The sequence below is a fragment of the Filicampus tigris genome, chromosome 21 (assembly GCF_054856515.1).
Source record: "Filicampus tigris isolate MCC_2025a chromosome 21, RoL_Ftig_1.0, whole genome shotgun sequence".
NCBI lineage: Eukaryota > Metazoa > Chordata > Actinopteri > Syngnathiformes > Syngnathidae > Filicampus > Filicampus tigris.
Genome location: NC_141237.1, coordinates 9,462,973 through 9,484,327, shown reverse-complemented (window position 1 = coordinate 9,484,327; position 21,355 = coordinate 9,462,973). Strand labels below are relative to the sequence as shown.

The window sequence follows — 21,355 nt, the reverse complement described above, 5'->3', positions numbered from 1 at the left end:
TGCCAGGTGACCAGGCAGCTCTTTGAACCACTGGTTATGCAACTGATCCACTGGTTTACTAACAACAAGAAATTTGAGAGCCAAGATACAGTTGCGGTTCTTGAAGCCATTCTGGTAAGTGCCAACTTTCAGACTATAAAGCTTTTCTGCAAAATTTCCAGCTCTCCATCAAGGTTATTATTTTTTTTTTGCCATTTTTGCTGCTCTATTATTAAGATGCACAGTATTTTTGTTTGTTTGTTTTTTTGGGGCAAGAATGTAATTTGTGTGTTGTTAGGATGGTGTTGTTGACCCCAAAGACAGCACACTGAGAGACTTTAGTGGCCGCTGCATTGAAGAGTTTGTCAAATGGTCAATCAAACAAACCAGCCCCAAGCAGCAAGAGAAGAGCCCTACAAACATGAAGTCATTGTTTAAGCGGATCTACAGCTTGGCTCTACACCCCAGTGGCTTCAAAAGGCTGGGTGCTGCTTTAGCTTTCAATAGTATCTACAGGCAATTCAGGTGCGAGAGTTAATTTTTTTGTTACACAGCCACTAATCCTTTCAAAATGGATACATGGATCGTGAGATGATTATGGTTTGATGGATTCAGACTATAGTGCCTCTCAATCTTTCAGGGAGGAAAATTCCTTGGTGGAGCAGTTCATCTTTGAAGTACTGGTGATTTTTGTCGAGAGCCTGGCTCTTGCACACACAGATGAGCGATCGATGGGTAATTCTCCTTCAACTGAAACTTCCTATCAAAAACTGCAATCTCCCAACAAGTTCGATTTTAACATTGCCATTACTTGCTTTTCTTACATCCACAGGTACACTGCAGCAATGTACCAGTGCCATTGATCATCTGAAACGGATTATCAAGTACAAGGCCCCTGCTCTTAATCAGAACAGTGCGAAGAGGCGCATCCCAAGGTTGGGAGCCAACAGACAAGCACACGCTTATTCAAGCCAAATGTGATTCAAAGGTTTTACTATAGGATTTTCCCACTTTGCCCTCTATTAGGGGCTTTCCAGCTGATAAAAAGCTCTGCCTGTCCGACATGGTTTTATGGCTTCTGGAACAATGTGGACGACCTCAGACTGAATGTCGCCACAAATGTTTGGAGCTCTTCTATCAGTTTGTGCCTCTCCTCCCAGGTGAGATCACTCTGATCAATAATGGCATATGTTTTGAAATCATTTTCTGCTCCGTTGTATGCGATTGATTTACATTTAGGAAATAAGTCCCCACCACAATGGCTGGAGGGTGTGCTCACGGATCGTGGTATGGGTTTCCTGGTTGCAAAGTTTGAAGGCGGAGGTCTGCTCTCCCAACCGACTCTCAGGAACCTGGTGGGGCCTTTTAGTGTAAGAGCCACTCTGCAGTGGATGGACCTTCTGCTGGCTGCCCTCGACTGCTACAACACCTTTATCAGTCTGCATATAATTAAGCCCAATCACATGCTTAGTAAGTTCTGTTTGTCAGGTGCAGAATTCTGTTGTGCTGATATTAACAAGCGTTGTTTCGTTCCCAAGATGCCAAGGAAGAATCACGTTTTCTGCCAGCTGTACATTTCTTTTTGACTGAGCTTGCAACGCAAGAGCTGGCCGCAGCAGAGAGCTGCTTCCATCATGGCCAGAAGAACTCACACTTCAGTCCAATCGAGGTGGAGCAGTACAACTACAGCAAATGTACGATCATTGTTCGCCTGCTGGAGTTTACTACCATGGTCCTAGTCAAAGGAGGGCCGGACTATTGCAAGGTGAGACCGATTTCCGTCGTGAAAGCCCTTTTTGTCACCATCCCTACGCGCTTGTTTTCGCTTAATGTACCTTCCCTCGCTGTTAACAGCTTCTGGAACAAGATATTTTCAGCTCCATATTTTTTGAGCTGACTGCCATGGCGGTGTGCGAGCCATCCTCTGTGGGTTTCAACATTGCAGATGTGGATATTATTAAGAACCTACCCGAAGTGTGTATTCCTCTACTCAAAGCCCTGCTGGCCTCACCGTACCGTGCTCGAGTGGAATGTAGCTTGAAGAAAAGAATTTCACATAAAAGGTCATTTGATTTTTGTCTTCGCCAAACAGTTGCAGGGATAATAGAGAGATGTTATTTCCTTCACTGGAGATGCGAGTACCATATTGAAGAGGCAAAATTTATTTCGATGAAAAGAAAATGTTGAGTGCTGTGCTTTATCTCAGATTTGAAGAGATGTGCTTTGTTGGAGTTGAACAAAATCCCAAGAGAATACTTAATAAACCTAAAAGTGCACTCAAGAGTATTTCTGTGGCTAAAGGTGATTTCTGTTGTAACAAGTGCGACTTGGTCTATTTGTACAATTATTTTGTTTTTGTTGCTCCTCAGTGTTGAGACGCTATGTGCTGTAGACTTGTACCACTGTGGGCACCATGGCCAGTTGGAAATGGTTCTGTCTTCATGTAAGCAGATCCACAAAGCTGGCTTCCTCCACTCCATTCTGAAGGGCCAGGTACTTGCCCTGACTTGCTTTCATACACAAAGCCTGATGACTTCATGACCAAGTTTTTGTTCTGGTGTCGTTTGTAATGCAGGATGCAGATCCTGCCAAATCACTTCTCCTGACGGTATATAACGGTATAGCACCTGGTGACAGGAAGTCACTTCCATCCTTGGACGTAAATACCAAGAAGCTAGCTGAGGGCCTGCTTCAGCTTGCCTTTTCGCTCTCTCAGATGGTCAGTGCGGTGTACTTTAAAGACAAAGTTTCATTACCAACGAAAGTCATTTAAAGTACAATCAGATTTTAGCACGGTTGGGGGATGACTGTTTGCCTACCTGCTGCTTGTGTACATTTTTCATATAGGGTGAGCAGCTACTGGACATACTGCTGACTGGAAGTCACTGCCAGAGCTTCTTGAGCTTCTCCCATGCCGAGTACTTCTACAGCCTCTTCCCGACGGCCATCAACACTGAGCTGCTTCGAAACATGAATACGACAGTGCCTCGTCTCATGATGTCCTCCTCTCTTAATCCCAGCATGGTAAGTAGTTTTTCTCTTCTTTCCCTTTCTTGGGCCACGTGATTCCTACATCTGTCAGTACCACACATTTCTTTTGTAGACTGCCATTGCATGTACCTCTCAATGCGAACCAGTCCATTAAACTATGATGAACCTCTGTGATTTAATCTCAGGTTAGCGTGTTGCTGAACGGCATGCTGGACCACAGTTTTCGAGAGCGCTCTTCTCGGAAAACTCAGGGAAAACAGCTGGTGGAGGAGGTGCTTCGAGGATGGAATAGCCTGCAGTCGTGGTGGGGTGGACACGCTTCGAATGCAGAGAGCAAAACGGCCACTCTTCTGTTACTTTCCAAACTCTTGCAGGTATTCTTATGCAATTTAGTTTTGGTTCGGCAACTGGATAATCACTAGTTAGTTATAATAATCAGAGGCGTGCAGTGCAGTTTGGCCATAGTGACTTGCAGCTTGGATCTGGAGAGTATATTGCAGTTCATGAATTTTGTGTGTCACTCATCACTTCGAAATTTTTTATTTCCATATTTTTAAAGGAAATCCCATTATTTTGTTTGAGAGATCACGCTTCTTATATTTGTTCTTTGTCATATTTTTCCTCTCATCAGATTGACTCATCTGTGTGCTCCAATGTCAACCATGCAGGGTTTAAGCCAGTGTTTTCTACTTTTACCTCGCTCCTAGTCGACATGAGCCTACCACTGAATCGAAAGGTAAAAATGATGGCACATTTAAGCCATTTGATACAGTTCAGTTGGGTTTGGAATGATTTGCCGTGGTAGTTGTGTTGTTGGTAATTAACTGTTCTATTTTATTTTTTAACAAAGACATAGTAATTATTTTTCCAATTTACTGTAGTATTTTCACTTTGTTTGTGTTTTTACTGTTCCCTCATCTGTCTAGAGTCAAGCCCTGCTCGTGTTGCCCTTCTTTACAATTGTCCCGGAGGAAACACTGGATGAGCTGCAGAAAGCACTTGACTGCCTGGTGGCCTCCCACTTTCCTATGCAGTCTGATGAATTTGCAAAGGGGTCCCTTCACCGCAACAACTACATGGACTGTATTAGAAAGGTTAGTGGGTTTTTTTTTGTTTTGTTTTTTTAAATGTGTCAAATAAAAGTTTAACTGGCATTGCGAGCTTGTTTAAAATGAAAATTATTTCTATTATAGTTGCTGGATGCTCTTGAGCTTTCTCAGAGCCCACTGCTGCTCAAACTGCTGGCTGGAATTCTGTGTCGAGACGGAAAGCACATCATGGAGGAGCAATTTCAAACATGCTTCCAAAGAGTAGCTAAACGGTCAGTAAAGTTGATTAATTGTATTAATGTTATGAAAATTGTTATTAAAACTACAGTATTTATGAGCATACATTTTACACGGCTGGTAAAGTACTACGAAGAGTTACCAGAATTTCTTTGGAGTTGTTTTTGAGATTAATGAAAATCATCCAGGATTAGCCTGTGATATGTGATATAAATCACAGTTATTGCTTCATTTAGTAAAAAATCCAATGTTGCCCTGCTTTTGGTGTCAGAGCCCTGCCGCCGCAAATAGCGAAAATGTTCCCCCAAAAGGTTATAATTACCTTGAGATGCCACAGGATGGTGGCAAAGCACTGTATTTGGCACTTGAGCTAACTGCGACAGAGTTCCTTAGTCCCAAAACGCCACTATATATATATGTTGGCACTACATAACGCTGACCAACTCACTTCAACATAATGGCGCCAAAGCAATACTTGTATATTGTGCAGGGCCTCGGCACAAAAGCAATTAATAGTTGAGTTTTTCAGCAATTAACAAAGGATACAATCGAGGAATATATGTGGGTTAACACTATAAATATCATTTGTAATCTGTTGATTTTGATTGAATAATTAATGTGTCTGTATTTGTTTGCATATTTTCTTTAACTTTTTTTTTTTTTTTTTTTAAATAATGTGTGATTAGACCAAGCAGTGAAAGGCAGTTACAGCTGCTGTGTACGATATATGGAGTGATCCAGAAGGGCGATGTGCCAAACAGCAGTGTGCTTCAAGCCATGGTGGAAAGAGTTCTGTTGCCTCTCGCCTCTCACTGTAGCAGCAAGACACTCAGTGACTTCTTTGTGGCAAATGTTACAGACATAATGGCTCTGCTTGTCAGTCGCTTCACGAAGGTTTGATTTTGGCATTTTTCTTCTTACATTATGCGTCATTTTTATCTGCAGGTGAATTTAATGATCAAGCAGTACAAGTACTGATCCCTCATTGTATTCCTATGCCATTTTATGTTGTTAACAGTTTGATCATTCAAGTTAATCTGTTGACATGCTAAGTCTAGTTTTCGTGACATCTGAGTATCACACTTGTCTTTTTTAGGCAAGTGAATCGGCATTTGAGATGCAGTTGTTGAAGAAGAATGGCTGCTTCAAGCTGATGGAGCTCCTGTATTCTCGGCTTCCCAAAGAGCAAGTGTATTCTAAGGAATCACGCATCAATTCGGCTTACTGTGGTACAGACAAAACTGAAGGGAACGAGCTATCAAAGAAATTGCTGAAGTAGGATGCCCCCTTGACTTTTACAGATGTGTGTTTGTGTGCCGGTTTCCCATGAAGAGATGATGAAGAGGGATCTTTGCAATTGTATTTTTCAGGTCATGTTTTGAAACGTTCACCGAGAATATGGCTGGGGAGACTCAGCTCCTCGAGCTTCGGAGACAGCACCACTGCGCCGCGTACAACTGCGCCATCGCTGCCATCAGCTGCAGCTTCAGCGAGCCCAAATTCTATTATGGCTTCCTCTTCAGTGACAAACCAGAAAAGGTGCGGCTAAACTATATACAGTAAATCCGTCCAAAGTGTCGTTGTATGCAAGTGTCACCAATAAGTTAAAACCTCTTTTTTTTTGGACTTACCCAGCACCAGTTCATTTTGGAGAATATCATTGACATTGAACGGACCTACAGTTTCCCAGTTGTCATTGAGGTATGTTCGGGTGATTTAGTTTAGAAAAATATCAGGCAACATTTCATCCATTATTTCCTTATCAATGCAGGTCCCGCTTGAGAGAAAGAAGAAATATACTATGATTCAAAAAGAAGTGAGCGAGGAGAATGGAGGTATTTAACTTGAACTGCATCATGCTTTCTGTTGTTTATTATTGTTTATTTTGTGGTGACTTGCATAGTAAGACAATATTAGTTCAGCATTGTTCAAAATACATTTGATTGGTGTCCAAAGAGGCACCAGTATATTTGTCGTCCCAGTCCTACATGGCTGACAGCAGTCTGAGCGAAGAGATGAGTCAGTTTGATTTCTCCACCGGTGTGCAAAGCTTTTCCTACACCTCCCATAAACCTGAAGGGGAGAGACGCCCTGTAACAAAGGCCGTGAGTTGTGTTCACTGAACTAAAGATTACCGTGTTTTTTTTTGTCCCATATCCTGACGTAATCTTATTTGTGTGTCTGGGAATTATATATATATATACATTTAGCAGATAGAAGAAGCTCCTTATTCCCCGGATGCAACAGTGGACCTGGAAATGGATGAGCTAAATCAGCATGAATGTATGGCGGCCATGACAGCTCTCATTGGTCACATGCAAAGGAACAACATCACTCCCAAAATTGCACAGGTTCAATAAGCCACGTGTATTTATTGTAAAAAAAAAAAAAGAAAAAAAAAAGGAGACACTCTCATTGTCATTGGTAAAGGCTCTCCCTTTGTCGATGAAATAGGGAAGTGTGCCCAGTGACCTTCCTCCATGGATGAAATTTCTACATGGGAAACTAATGAATCCAGCCACACCATTGAATATCAGACTCTTCATTTCAAAGCTAATCATCAACACAGAGGAGGTGAATATCAATTAATGTGACTGTCTCTGTGTGTGCCCTATGACTTGCTGGCGACCAATTCAGGGTGTAGTGCGATTTTCACGCAGAGTCAGCTCTGATAGGCCTTTTTTGTTGCTCATACTGTGGTACTAGAGTGACATCAACTCCCAGCCATAAATTCCTTGTATGTTGATGATTCTGATGTGAATTTAAATGTTAAGAATCTTGTTATTTTATTTTATTTTTTTGTCATGTTGTTCTGCAGGTCTTCCGACCGTATGCCAAACACTGGCTGGGGCCACTCCTACAGCTTGTTGTATCTGGAAGCAATGGAGGAGAGGGTATCCATTTTATGGTCGTGGATATTGTGGTCACAGTGTTGTCTTGGACAAGTTTAGCAAGACCCAAGGTTGTATATTCTCATATTTGCACGACTACTATTGTAGAAATAAACAAAAGTTGATATAGATGAATTGCTATTGTTTGTTATTATCCACTTTGATGATGGCCCGGAAATCTTTTGACATTCCTAACAATATTTTCTTATCTCAGGGTAACGTCAGGGATGAAGTGCTCGCCAATCGGCTTTTAGAGTTTTTAATGAAGCACAGCTTTCACCCAAGAAGGTCTGTGTTTCGCCACAATCTGGAGATTATTCGTACTCTGGTGGAGTGCTGGAAAGACTGCCTATATGTGCCTCACAGGTAGGTAGTCCTTAAAACCCAAATAAGCATGTTGGATTGATATTATTCTTGCTTGAAGATTTTAAGATAATTCTGTCAATTCTCAGAGGTGACAAGAAAATGCAAATGTCAGTTTTGACATCAGCTACCTCACTATCTTGAGGATTTTTTTTGGCTGCCACCTGTAGCAATAAATGTCTATAGTGGTAATTTACTGTTTTGTATTTTTTTTTTTTAAATGGTATTTTCACCTTAATGTCATTTTTTAGTCTGATATACGAACGCTTCTGTGGCACGGACCCAGAAAGTAAAGACAACTCTGTTGGACTTCAGTTGCTTGGAATCATCCTAGCCAACAACCTCCCTGCTTACGATGCCTCCTGTGGAATTCAGTATGACAGGTAAATGTGATTGATTGATTGATTGATTGATTATGTTTAATGAAACATTATACTACGTGTCATGTATTTGAGGAACTGATTTTTTTTTAATTCTTTTTTTTTTTATCACCGGTATGTGATTATAAAAAAAAAAAAAGAATAGATTTTTTTTGTCATCTAGCTCATTGTGTGCTGTTCAAAACACCATAGGGCAAGGACCCCCTGTATTGATGATCTTTAATCATACTGCATGTAATTACAGGTACATCAAGTCCCTCACCAACAACATCACCTTTGTAAGGTATAAAGATGTCTACTCAGCTGCTGCTGAGATTATTGGACTCATCCTGAAGAACATGACTGACAATGAAAACGTATGAGATTTTCGCCACAATTATAATTGAAATATGTTGAATAAATTAAACCCTTAACCCTTCCAAATTATTTTCCTAGAATCACCAAGAACTTCTCAATCTTGCTGCCAGTCAGATAACAAACCTGAAGAAAAAAGAGATGAATGACAAATTCATTATTTGTCTGAACAAGGTGTCAAAGCACTTTCCTCCTTTTATGGATGGGTGAGCATTGATTTCTGTACACAATGGCAACGATGTCTGCACAGTACAGTGGCTGCACGGTTTTCCTCTTTGGCTCTTGCAGGTTTGTCAATCCTGTGTTCTACCAGCTGCCGAAGTTGCACGGCTTACTAAAAATGAACTGTTTGGAGTGTGTGTTGAGTCGAGCTGAAGTCATCCCAGACATTTTTTTGCAGCTCAAGACCACAGGATTCATTCATATCATGGGCCATAGGTAAGTGTCAACCAGCAACCAACTTGGATGATTCTGATTCAGGTTCTGATATACAGCATTTTTTTTTTTCTTTTCTATTTTTCCCCTCTACCGTTTGTGCATTAAGGGACGAAGCAATGCAGAGAGTGTGCCTTGAAATCATCCACAAAATTCTTCCTCGCCTGACTCCACCTCAGCTTCAGGAGTTCCTTGGAGCTGTGACATCATTTGTCTCCCACCCTTCACCGGTCTGTCGAGAGAGAATGTATGACATCCTCATGTGGATCCAGGACAACTACAGGTATGTATTGCTAGATCTATCTCCAGTCGAGTTGTTCTTCATTAACATTGATCTGGATGTATATTTGACCCAAGGGCCCGCAATTGCATCATAAAAATGAGTTATGTGCGAAAATGATGAACAGAACAGAAATTGATTGACTTCAATAATATTTTTCTTTGTTGCTCTGACCACTTGACTGCTACACCGTTGTCTCCTCTAGTGATGAAGAGAGCATGACAGACAGCACCTCACTGGAAGTTCTGAATACAGCCAAAGAGACACTACTTCAAGGATTGTCTGAAGAGAACCAAGGCCTTCAGTAAGTATTTACTCAAGTACTCAGAAGACAGTTGAGGTCAGACCTCTTTCAAGGTGGATTGATTGCGGTCTGCGTATGAAAACAAAGTATTCCTACCAAAGAATGCCTTAAAACGTTTAAATTCTTATTGTCTGAAAGTGAATATGTTTAATATATTGGGGGTTGTTTGTATGTTCTGACATAATCATCCCTGGGTACTGTTCTTTATTACAGGCTGTATGTTCGTAATTTCTGGAGTCAGGAGAAGCGTCTTCCAACCACAACTCTAGAGCGAATGTTGACAGTGCTTCATTCATTGTACACCTGTCAAATAGAGAAATGTTTCTTAAGCCTGGCAACCAATCTCTTGTTGGAAATGACTAGTCAGAGTCCTGACTTCAAACGAAACATATTTGAGTATCCTCTCTCAGAGTGCACCTTCCAGGTTGGTTTATTTTCCTAAGTTGAGACATTTGACTGTATTGGACTGGACCCAGAACTGTTTCTGCATTCCGCCCAATAGGATTATTTGATTGATTCCAACTGGCGCTTCAGGAACACAGTGATGACTCCCATGTTTGTTGAAACACAAAGCTCTCAAGGCCCTGAGAGCGTGGCACCTTCACAATCGGGAGCCATGAAGGGGAAGCTTCGAGCCACTCAGACCTCACTTCAGTTCACCCAAACCCAAATACCCGGTACTCCTAATGAATCACAATGTTTCAATATTTTACTCAGGAAGTAGATCTCTTGATACTAACTAGGACACGTTTTGGAGTAACAGGTAAATTCTCCTTTGTCCTTTTGATTATTTGTCCAGGTCGACACACAGCATATAACTGGCTTACTGGCAGCAGTGTGGACACATTTGCCGAGTATTCAGTGTCTGAGTCTCTGTCCTCTTTGATGGTGTTTGAAAAGAAAGCGGCAAGGCAAAGTACAGCACGACGACCCGTAGGAGAAGGCTTTGGACAAGGGCGCCTCACTGCATCGACAGACGAGGTGGACAGTCACGCAAAAGGTCAGGCAGCTTCGTCATTAAATCTAAAGGATCTGTGTTTAAAAAAAAAAAAAAAACATCTGTCAAACTTTAAAATGGTGACGTGTATGCATCAGGAGGACATTGAAAAAAAGTGATCTCTTGTGTCCCGTCAACAGCAGAAAATGAAAAACGTCAAAAAATCCTTCAGTTGAGACGCAGATTTCTCAAGGACCAGGAGGAAAGCCTGATTTTTGCACAAAAAGAGGTCCAAAAGCAAAAGCGACTGAAGGTAATAAACGCGAAATGTACAAATGATCACAGCTGAGCAACCATAATATATTGATAATGCGGTTAATTATATGCACACTCTAAAAAGGATACCACTACATCTTTATTATTATTATAATGGTTCATTGAGCCTCAAATTGATACGTATGTAAACAAGTGAAACACAATAATAAGCCGTTAATAAATTGCACGGTATAATTAACAGCCATGTGGTTTCCTTGACATAAACTTTGTTCTAGTTTCCATTAGCATTTCAAATAAATACATAACTATATACTTGTGGGAAAAGTAATCATAGTATCTTCGTCATTCCCACCCCAGCCAAATTATATTACAATTACTAGTACATACTAAACATACAATTTCTGAATGGTGTTTTCTGTACTAAAGTCATCATCTTGCTCAGTGCTTCTCTGTCATCTGCAGGAGCAAAAAGCTGATCAAAGGCTGCGAAAGGAAGCTCAGGTGACTCTGTATCGCAACTACAGAGTGGGCGACTTTCCAGACGTCCAAATCCCATACAGTAACCTTATTGCCCCACTTCAAGCAGTAGCACAGGTGACTCCCACTATTTTCCTTCCATCATACAGTAGCTTCTAAATACCAGCGTGTCATGAATTGTGATTTTCTTCCATGTCTCTTAGAGGGATCCAATTCTGGCCAAACAACTGTTCAGTTCACTGTTTACTGGCATCCTTCAAGAAATGGAAAGTCAGAAACCCAGACAGCGAGCCGTTGAAATTAAAGAAGACCTTCGATGCACCATGAACAAATTCCTCGGCAAGAGTACGCTCTGCTTCCCACCGTTTATAGCATGTGTTCAGGTAAAAAAAAAAAACGTTATCATCCTAAAAACATAAAAAGTGCACATCTGTGTTCAAGATTGGTCTGTGTCTGAGGTCTCTTATTACTGTGTTCTGCATTCTTTGCAGCAGCACCTTTTGGTTATTACTTTTTTCAACGCATAACTTTGCAAATTATTTTACCCCACAAAGGACATGTGCTACCAGCATAAAGACCTGCTGCATATCGATCCAGCACTTATCAGCTCCACTAGCCTCGCAAGTCTCCAGCAGCCATCGGGCGTCCTGCTTTTGGAAGAAGGTCTGCTGCACATTGGCATCCATGATGAACCTCCTACCAAAAGGTCACGGGGACGCAAAGAAATCCCCCCGGATACCCAAAAATGGGTCCACCTTGCAAGGTAGCAAAAGTTCACTCGTCGAGTTGAGCTCGAGTCGCTTTTTACATAACTATTTTTCTTTGCTTTGTCCCGTAGGCTTTACAGAGATTTGGAGGATTATGATGTCGTCCGAGGCATCTTTGCAGGTAAAGTTGGGACCATGCCGATCACCAGTGCTGCTCTTCAAGCTGAAGCTAGCACCGACTTTGCTGAAGCTGCCAAGCTTTACAATGAGGTATGCGAGCCCTTGTGTTCGAATGATGCATCGACGCCGGTGAAATTATTATTATTTTTTTTTTGTTTCCAACACTGCCAGGCTCTTAACACTAAACACTGGACTGATGGCGAGCCCACTGAGTCTGAGAAGGACTTTTGGGAAATAGCTGCAATGGAGGCCTACAGCCATTTGACTGATTGGAAATCTCTTCAGTATTGCTCCACGTTTTACATCGATGAAAACACCCCAGCAAACCTTGAGAATATGTGGCTCGAGCCTCTCTACCAGGTAAGTAAAATCACATTTTTACTCTCTAGGAGTTAGGTTGACTCATTCTCATTCTAATGCGAGTGAGGCTGATTTTGCCATCTTTAATCGCCGAGTGTATAAATGCCGTATTTATGCTTTTAAATCGTTTGTTTCATTCTAGGAAATGTACCTGCCGCACATGATTCGAAGCATGCTCAAGCTGCTGCAGTTGGGTGAGAGTGACCAAAGTCTGCTCACTTTTATGGACCAAGCCATGAAAGTGGAGGAGCGCAAAAAGCTGCTGGAGAGTCGCTACAGCCAAGAGCTCAGCTTACTCTACATCCTGCAGGAAGACTACGACCGCGCTAAATACTACACCAACTCCGCCATGCAGCTGTTTATGGAGGTATGTCTTTAAGACCAAAAGGTGATTGGGCCACTTTTTTTCTTTTTTTTTTTTAATCGGGTTTTTACTCCTGTCTGATCTTTCTAGAGTTACTCAAGTGTGGATACACTGCTGACTCAAAGTCGTCTAACCATCCTGCAGTCAGTGCAGGCCTTGACGGAAATCAAGGACTTCCTGCAGTTTATCAAAGGAGAAGGTGAGGAGTTGACTTGCTGGTTGTGTTAAAGAAAGAAAAAGAAAAAAACATCCGGAAAAGGGTGCCTTGAAATCTCAAGATCATCAAGGCATTCTGCAGCAAAATGTGTCAGAAAGCATAGTCTCAGCTGCTGGTCATGGGACAACCGGATAAAGACTCAAATCACAGCGCTAACACTACTTTTTATGAGCCTTGATCTAATTTTATTGAACATTCATTGAGGGAGCCGAAAGAACAAGAAAGTTTTTTGTTAAGCTATGTTAGCTGTATCTTCATTTGAAATCAAAAACTAAGGATTTCACCTCTTGGCATGCCCAAAATGTCAAGCGTGCAGTAACTTGCAGTAATATAATTATTGATCAAATATATTCAGCTGCATGAGTTTAATCCACAACATATAATGTTGTTTGCAAACCGTGGTAATCAACTATTTTCACCTCTATGATGTTAACTTTTTCAAAGCAGCCTAATAAAAGAGGTGTATTGTGGTGTTTGACAATACTATTTCATATGGACCATTTTGGTTGTCTAATTAAAGCAGAGCGTGGTGTTGTCACTTTAGTTTGCCTCATAATTAGATTGCAGACTTAAGCAGCCATTTTATAAATCTCTATAATTGTCTCTATTGGATTCTTACAGTAAAATCCAGATTTTTTTTTTTCTTTTTCTTTCAAACGTACTAACATTCATTTTGTTTCATGTGTTAGTGTCCGTGACATCCCTCAAGCGGCTTATCAATTCATGGACTGAGCGATACCCTGACGCTAAAATGGATCCAGTGAACATCTGGGACGATATAATTACATCCCGGTGAGGAAAGGGGAAAAAAAAGGGTTATAATTTCTTAAGATTAGTTCAGAAAATGTTTATTTTTCTTCTTCGCAGATGTTTCTTCCTGGACAAGATCAGGGAAAAGCTTCAGAGCCATGCAGACACTGATAGCATGGAGGTGGATGACACTGACGACACAGCAGAGGACCTTAACACTATAGTGAACAACTGCAAGTTCAACATGAAGCTGCACATGGCTGATAGCGCAAGGAAGCAGGTGACCAACCCAAAACTGTTGTGCAACACTCTTTGTTGCCACATTGCGGCCTTCGTTGTAACTAAAAATAATTTTTGCTGCCTTCAGAACAACTTTTCTGTCGCCACCAAGCTGATGAAGGAACTTCACAGAGACGCCAAAACAAACAGAAAATGGTTGCTGCGATGGGTCCACAGTTTTAGCCGTTACAGCCATAAACGCTGCCAAGCTCAGGGTCCGTTGGAGCAAGTCAACATCATGCTCAAGGCCGTCCCACTTTTGGGTAAGTGAGGGCCAAAAAAGTCAACTCCTGACGTCACTCAAAGGTACCTCGTCAGCAGTCAGGAAGCAGACTACCATCTTCATCATGGACTGATGCTCAATAAAATACCTTTAAAATGCCATATCACAGTCAAGCCACAATTACACAATTGATATGGTCCAGATTAAAAACAAAACAAAAAGCAAAACCTTTTTTTCTGCAGAGGATATTCAGGTTGACTGCCAGAATGCCTCATCTGAAGTGTACAGAGACCAAAAAATCCTTCAAGGAACATCTTTCCACATCTTGGCCATGGCTGTACGCAGAAGTCCTTCAGTTTTGGAAACGATTGAAGCTGACAAAGCAGAAAGGATTGTCAAACTTTCAGATAGTGCTTGGCCTATTCAGAATCTGAAGGTACAGCAATTCCACTGATGACAATCACATTTTCACACTATTTGTTTGGTTTTAGTACATCCTAGTGTTAATTAATGATGTTTTTCCTGCAGGGAGTGGAAGTGGGGCTGCAACTGCGAGCATTGATGCTGATGTGTGACGCCACCAAAAAGGCTGACGAGGAGCTCCAAGCGTATAAACAGGAATGTGTGCAAACCAGCAGCGTTGTAGAAACATACATGTGTTTAGCTGATTTCTGTGACAAACTGCTTCGTCAGGAGGATCAGGGTGACACGAGTGAGTTTGTGAATTTAGGCAATCCATTTTTTTTTTTTTTTTTTTTAAATTATTATTATTCACAATTTTCCCATTTCAGCCTAAATCATTTTTTAAAATATAATTTATTTAATGTCTTGCAGACAATCAATTCCCAGACATATTGACACTGCCGGTCTATGTAGTGAAATGCATGTTGAAAGCCCTGAAAATGAACTCGGAGGAGGCTCGTCTCAAGTTCCCTCGACTGCTACAGCTCATTGAGTTGTATCCTTCCGAGACGTTGGACCTCATGACAAATGAGGTTTGTCTTTGTTTTTCATTGTTTCTTTTGGTGTTTTCTGATTGTTGGAGGACCTCCTTAAAACAGGTGTACATTTTAGGTCATCCATCGTTATCCCTTCATTATGAATTAAATGAGGTGTTATGATAAATGTAGTTTTTTTTAATCAGTTCTTTACTGTCACTTTGATGATTTTTCCAGTCAAGTTTTGCATTGTTCTTGTTGTAACATCTTCAGATGTAGTAGGAATATACTTTAGTTTTTTTTGTTTTTTTAACAAACTTTTGCAGTTGACTTTAAAGAGGGCAAAGTTGTTGTTTTTTTTTCTTCTGATCAGCATCATCCTTTTGTATATAGATGGCATCGGTCCCCTGCTGGATGCTGATTGGTTGGATCAGTCAGATGGTGGCGCTTTTGGACAAGCCTCAAGCCGTGGCCGTGCAGCACTGCATTGAGCAGATAGCAGAATGTTACCCCCAAGCTCTGGTTTACGCTTTAATGATCAGTAGTGAAAATTATCATTTTGAGGACTCTGCCTCTGGCCACCGACAGCAGCAATTTGTCAACAGGTAATATAAATATCCATCCACCACTAGTCACACTCAGAACCTCACCTTAGATTTTGTTTACCGAACGTGCATGTTTTTTTGAATGTAACTTCAATCAGATATGTTGTATGTATGCACATCTTTTCCTCAGACATCTTAAAATGATTCAATTTTAATGCTGTATATTGCGTCGGTATCGACAGGATGAAGAGCATGCTGGATAAGGGTGAAGCAGTGAGGAAATTTGTGGATGCACTGCAACAGCTCACAAATCCTGATATGATTTTCAGGGTAACGACGGGTGCCATTTTAGCCGTGACGAAGGTTGTGCTGCCCGCTTTTGACTTATGATTGTTGTTTTTTGGTTCCCATAGGATTGGTGGGAAAATGTCAAAAACGAATTGGAAAAAACAGACTTCACCAAGGAGAAAATGGAGAACATGTACAACGAGATGCACTCTTTACTCGGGGATTGCAAAAAAGAGGGTCACGGCATGTTTCGCAAGAAATTCATCCAAGTTTGTCATTTTTTTTCCTCTCTGTCTTGAGTCTGCTAATATATTTGCATTTTAACTTCTGCACTGTCATTTGTGACCTTGTAATTCATTTCAAAGATATCACAGGTCATTTGTAAATTTGGGTCTAGCAAAGAACACAAATATAAACCAGCGGAAAAAGTTTAACCCCTTTAGAAACGTGTCAACAATTGTGGTATTTTTTCCACAGAGGTTTGCTAAAGACGTGCAGAATTTGCTGGGAACAAAAGGATGCAGGCTATTTGAGAAGAGGACAGAAAACAAATTTGTGCAGAGTGTGGATCAGTTTGCCTCTTCCATGCGGGGCTATCAGAAGGAGCCTGGGAACCTGAAGGAGTACTCACCTTGGCTGAGTGCATTTCAGGCAGACCCCTTCAGAAACCAGCTGGAGATCCCTGGTCAGTAGAATTCATCCAATTCCATTGAGGTCAGATTAAACAAAGGTCTTGGAATGCTGAAAAAAGAAACAAGTTATACGCTTGATGTGAGGTTATGCGTTGGTCAATTATTCTGTTGGACGGCAATGACACGGTCCTGAATTTTATTCCTCTTCTAGGCCAATATGATGGCAGATCCAAACCTTTGCCAGAGTATCATGCCAAGATAACTGGATTTGATGAGAGGGTAAAGTATTACAACTCTTCAACTTTTGCTAAAGTTGAGAACATTGGAAAATATTGGAATATTTGAACATTCTTTGTATGACTGCACTTCAACTCATCAGTTCAGTGTGACTTCACAGTCGTAATCTTCTAACGATTTGTACAACTTGAGCAACATTCAACTGTTCGGCTGTTATATTCGTTGGAATCGGTGTCCCGCAGGTAAAGGTAATGCCATCCATCCGCCGTCCCAAACGTCTGATCATCCGTGGCGACGACGAGCGCGACCACCCTTTCCTGGTCAAGGGTGGAGAGGACCTGCGACAGGACCAGCGCATCGAGCAGCTTTTTGCCGTCATGAACATTTTGTTAGGTCACGACGCCGCATGCGCTCGCAGAGGCCTGCAGCTCCGCACGTACCAAGTCATCCCCATTAACAGCAGGTACTGTGTTGGATCATATAGCTCTCTGTTTCGGTTTCTTTTATATGGATTGCATTAAAAGTTGTGCGTTTGTGACAATACAATATGAAGTAACAATACGATAATGACATTGTGTCTTATGTTTACAGAATTGGACTCATTGAATGGCTGGAGAACACATGCACTTTGAAGGAGTTTCTGTCAGCAACTATGACAGAGGAGGAGTCACTTAGGGCAGCCAGGTACACTTTAAGCCTTGCATTTGCTTCTATTTTCTTCGGCTCTTGTCCTCATTACGATATTTGGTGGACCTGGAACCTATAGAAGTTGACTTTGGGCAATTGTGCGACCATGGGCAATCCGAGGCATTGTACATTATATGTAGTATTTTCATATTAAGTATACATAGGAATCCCATTTCAATATGTTTTTTAAAAATATGTACTGTATATACATTTAGCTGCCACTGATAAGTCTGACGGTCCAAATACGTTTTTCCAAAAAATCCGAGGAGATAATTTCCTTCTAGCAAAGAGACGATTTTATTCTGTCTATTATCGGCCATACATAATTCTCATCAGCATTAGTAATTTCAGTAGCACCACATGATTTATTGAAAGCGATTCAGTAAAATATAAATAATAATGAATACTGTGTATTGTGATGAGAATTTAAAGAAATTAAGTCAGAGTCAAATTTGTGCTGTACAGAACTCCTGCTTGTCTTTGAAACATCCATTTATATCAATTAATTTATCGTAAAATACACACAATTTGCTTTGTAGTTATTATTTTTTGTGTTAACAGTGTATCGTAGATTTAAGATGGGTTTTTTTTGTTGAGTTTTTTGCCAAGTGTGCTATTTAATTTGATTCAGCATGATTTTATGTCACCCATCACCAGGTTTGGGTTATCCATTAGATTTTATGTGTAACACAAGATTTTCATCCTTCTATGGAACTATCTTGTCCTTTGAAATATTTGTTTTTGTAATCTGTAAATGCGCTGTTTTTCAGGTCTCCTGACATCTACAATAAGTGGCTGTCGACATTTCTTCCAAAAGCAGAAAAGTCTCTTATAAAACCCTATGCTGTAGCTTACATGTAAGTGACCCTATGCTTGTTTATAAACAACCAAAATACAGTTCGTCATGTTTATAATATTTCAAGGCTTCGTCCCTCACCACAGCAGTGTTTATTCTTTGGCAGGAAAGCAAAACGCACCGATACCATCAATAACTTCTCTAAAGTGTTGCAGCAAGTGCCCGCTGATCTCCTCAAGTAAGTTGCATCTCTGGCTTGATCACTCAAGAGATCAAATCAAATTGTCAAATGTGTTTTGTTTTTTTTTGTTTTTTTAATTTCTAGGAGAGCTTTCCTCAAGATGTGCAACAGTCCTGAGGCCTTTCTGTCCCTGCGCTCCCACTTCATCAACTCTCACGCTTTACTATGCGTCAGCCATTGGGTGCTGGGCATCGGCGACCGTCATCTCTCCAACTTCATGATCAACACGGAAACAGGAGGCATGATAGGCATCGACTTTGGTCATGCATTTGGCTCAGCCACACAGGTAGAATGTCAACTATTGTACAACAGGCACAAGTAGTGCTGTATTTAATGACCTTTTTCACAACAGTCACAAGGAATTGATAAAAGTGTGTAATGGGTTAGTCTCTCGGGGGAGAACAAGATGTCATTGAGTGTAGATCCAATTCAATCCGACCATCAAATTGATTTGATTGCGCTGTGTGGGTGTTGCTAATCTGAGTGCGGTGGTTCTCCCTGCCAGTTCCTTGCCGTCCCCGAGCTCATGCCTTTCCGGCTGACCAGACAGTTTGTGAATCTGATGCAACCCTTGAAGGAGTCCGGTTTGATCCAGAGTGTCATGGCGCACTCGCTCCGAGCATACAGGAACGAGCCAGACCTGCTGCTCAACACCATGGATGTGTTTGTCAAAGAACCGTCGTTGGACTGGAAGGTCCGTGCGTGTTCCTAAAAAGTGTGGTTGGTCTAGTCAATGTGTTGTTGTACTTTTTTTTTTTTAATCACTGCAATCCACACATTTGCCCTTACACAGAACTTTGAAATTAAGCAACTGAAGAAGGGCGGTACGTGGACGGAGAGCGTGAATACCAAAGAAATCAACTGGTATCCTTTGCAGAAGGTCAACTTTGCGAGACAAAAACTGGAGGGCGCAAATCCTGCGACCATCACCAGGTATGAGCCCCACAATAGAACTTGTTCATAAGGTACAGCGAAGCCCCCGTTTATCAGACCAACAACACTCACAAGCAAATATTTGCGCTGCTCTGTGGGAATGATATGACTGTAGCTTAGAGTTGGCGACCTTCTCTGCCTCGCCACTTCTTATTTCGTGGACTATAAAAGCCCAGAAAATATGGTTACGTAAAATTCTGCAATATACCGCAAGCAGGAACAAAGAATCGCTATATAAAAGGGGGGAATCACTGTCAACTGCAGCGACAGACTGGGACTGTTCTGCTATACAGAAAAATGGATTGCCATTTAGTTGGACTAGCTATATTCTTGATGATTACGGTGTACATTCTCCATTGCATCAATCCAACAAGCTTATAAAATGTCATAGCTTGTCTTTGCATCCACACTTGAATTCTTTTTTTTTTTTAATGATTTGATCCCTTGCTGAATTTGTGTTTGTGCACTTAATTTACTCACCAATGTATTTTTGGCTGTTAATTGAACGGGATAAACAGTCAAACACACAAATACAAAATGAAAACCCTAGCAGGGAGCTCCAGTTTGCCAAAACTCACACCCAGACACCCACGTGTAGACAAACTGGCCAACCAGCTTCAGCCACTGATGTCACTCACTAGGTCACGCCCCCTTAAAAGCAACAATACAGTTGTGACGTATGACTTGGCCCAAAGTATAGTAATTGCATTTTATAAAACTAGGCCATTACTTTACTTACATTCTTTTTTTTTTTTTTTTTTTTTACAGTACAGTGATATTTTTCCCTTTTTAAAACAAAAAAATTTGTGGTTTTTGGGGAGCTGGCATTTAAATTCAATTACAATGGCGAACATTTATTATAGACTAAATTTAATTATGAGCTTGGTCATGAATTGAATTAATCTCATTAAGGTGCCACTGTAATAAGTATCAAGGAAGTATTGTTGAAGGGATACTTCTGACGGATGGACTGATACCGTTGTCTGGAAGGGGCTAATTTTTGCATGGATTGTTAGCGGAAATCACGGTAAGTCTTTGCATGTGCATGCATTGTGATTTTTTTTCTGAATCACTTCATTTGTAAACCATTTTTATTTGAAGTTAATTGATTTTGCATTTGAAATTAGTATTTGGTAATCAGTTTCTTATTTATATAATTATATACCATTTTTTTGGAGGTGGGGCTCAATTACAGTACTGCTGTTTTCAGCAGGGCTCTGTCCCCATCCCCCATAAATTCAAATGTGAATGTTAGTTCATATTTTAAATGACTCTTTAAATTATTCTTTTTATTCAGTCAATTTAAAACACTTAAATTGCAGCCCTTGTTTTCACCAATAGTGTCCCTCTTGTGTACACTCTCCTCGTACTCCGGTGTTTCCTTGTTTACAGTGAGGAGCTCAAGCTGGGCTTCGAGGGGCTTCCAGCCTTCCAGGGGATGCAGTCGGTCGCCCTGGGGGCGCCGGAACACAACGTCCGCGCAAGGGAACCGTCCGCGGGTCTGTCCGTGGAGAAGCAGGTGGAATGTCTACTTGACCAAGCCACAGACGCAAACGTGCTCGGGAGAGCGTGGGCGGGCTGGGAGCCATGGTTCTGATGACGCATGCTGTGTTTAATCGCAAACTGGTTTGGCTGGTGTGCTTACCAAACTAAATGTACTGTACCAGCAAGCCGAACTGCTTCCCTAAAATTTTCATAGTCTAAATACGCATCGTCATGATCCCAGCGTGTAGTTTGGGGAGTGCTTGAAACTTGTTTTAGAAAGAAATAGGTTTGAGGTAGAGTTCACGAAATGAAACAATTCACTGTCTTGCATGTAATTTGAGGGAAATTGTTTGCTTCAATTGTTGTTTACAAATAAAGCTTAAGAACTGTTTGAAAAAAGTTACTATTATGGTTATTATTTTGTCATCATGCAATGTATTTATATTTTTTTTATACGATCCACTGTTGTTGCCTCCTCACTCTTTGCATGATGAGAAACTGGCAAAAACTAAACACTTGTTTGACAGTGTCAATCAGAAT

General features: G+C 41.0%; 1 protein-coding gene across 6 annotated transcripts in view; it reads left to right on the top strand.

The window, feature by feature from the left end:
• The window catches only part of prkdc (protein kinase, DNA-activated, catalytic subunit), a 33,487-nt gene that overhangs the window by 8,827 nt on the left and 3,305 nt on the right, over window positions 1–21,355 (top strand). For 2 of the 6 annotated variants that reach the window (XM_086021615.1, XM_086021614.1), the window contains exons 26-85: window positions 7–114; window positions 278–504; window positions 620–714; window positions 812–914; window positions 1,006–1,139; window positions 1,219–1,449; window positions 1,518–1,744; window positions 1,834–2,042; window positions 2,349–2,472; window positions 2,555–2,698; window positions 2,827–3,003; window positions 3,156–3,344; window positions 3,602–3,706; window positions 3,897–4,064; window positions 4,164–4,291; window positions 4,943–5,150; window positions 5,353–5,531; window positions 5,627–5,795; window positions 5,892–5,957; window positions 6,028–6,091; window positions 6,213–6,361; window positions 6,467–6,607; window positions 6,711–6,830; window positions 7,075–7,218; window positions 7,362–7,513; window positions 7,762–7,893; window positions 8,135–8,246; window positions 8,326–8,450; window positions 8,533–8,682; window positions 8,789–8,962; window positions 9,165–9,263; window positions 9,477–9,687; window positions 9,766–9,940; window positions 10,063–10,263; window positions 10,401–10,513; window positions 10,939–11,070; window positions 11,157–11,336; window positions 11,508–11,716; window positions 11,792–11,930; window positions 12,012–12,200; window positions 12,343–12,567; window positions 12,655–12,763; window positions 13,471–13,573; window positions 13,649–13,811; window positions 13,899–14,073; window positions 14,276–14,469; window positions 14,562–14,745; window positions 14,868–15,028; window positions 15,365–15,576; window positions 15,759–15,846; window positions 15,930–16,073; window positions 16,282–16,489; window positions 16,648–16,715; window positions 16,916–17,136; window positions 17,265–17,357; window positions 18,131–18,217; window positions 18,323–18,394; window positions 18,482–18,683; window positions 18,903–19,091; window positions 19,191–19,330. In XM_086021615.1, the coding sequence (XP_085877741.1) occupies window positions 7–114; window positions 278–504; window positions 620–714; window positions 812–914; window positions 1,006–1,139; window positions 1,219–1,449; window positions 1,518–1,744; window positions 1,834–2,042; window positions 2,349–2,472; window positions 2,555–2,698; window positions 2,827–3,003; window positions 3,156–3,344; window positions 3,602–3,706; window positions 3,897–4,064; window positions 4,164–4,291; window positions 4,943–5,150; window positions 5,353–5,531; window positions 5,627–5,795; window positions 5,892–5,957; window positions 6,028–6,091; window positions 6,213–6,361; window positions 6,467–6,607; window positions 6,711–6,830; window positions 7,075–7,218; window positions 7,362–7,513; window positions 7,762–7,893; window positions 8,135–8,246; window positions 8,326–8,450; window positions 8,533–8,682; window positions 8,789–8,962; window positions 9,165–9,263; window positions 9,477–9,687; window positions 9,766–9,940; window positions 10,063–10,263; window positions 10,401–10,513; window positions 10,939–11,070; window positions 11,157–11,336; window positions 11,508–11,716; window positions 11,792–11,930; window positions 12,012–12,200; window positions 12,343–12,567; window positions 12,655–12,763; window positions 13,471–13,573; window positions 13,649–13,811; window positions 13,899–14,073; window positions 14,276–14,469; window positions 14,562–14,745; window positions 14,868–15,028; window positions 15,365–15,576; window positions 15,759–15,846; window positions 15,930–16,073; window positions 16,282–16,489; window positions 16,648–16,715; window positions 16,916–17,136; window positions 17,265–17,357; window positions 18,131–18,217; window positions 18,323–18,394; window positions 18,482–18,683; window positions 18,903–19,091; window positions 19,191–19,330 (9,140 nt within the window). The other 4 variants (XM_086021611.1, XM_086021612.1, XM_086021610.1 and 1 more) reach the window with 4 other exon arrangements.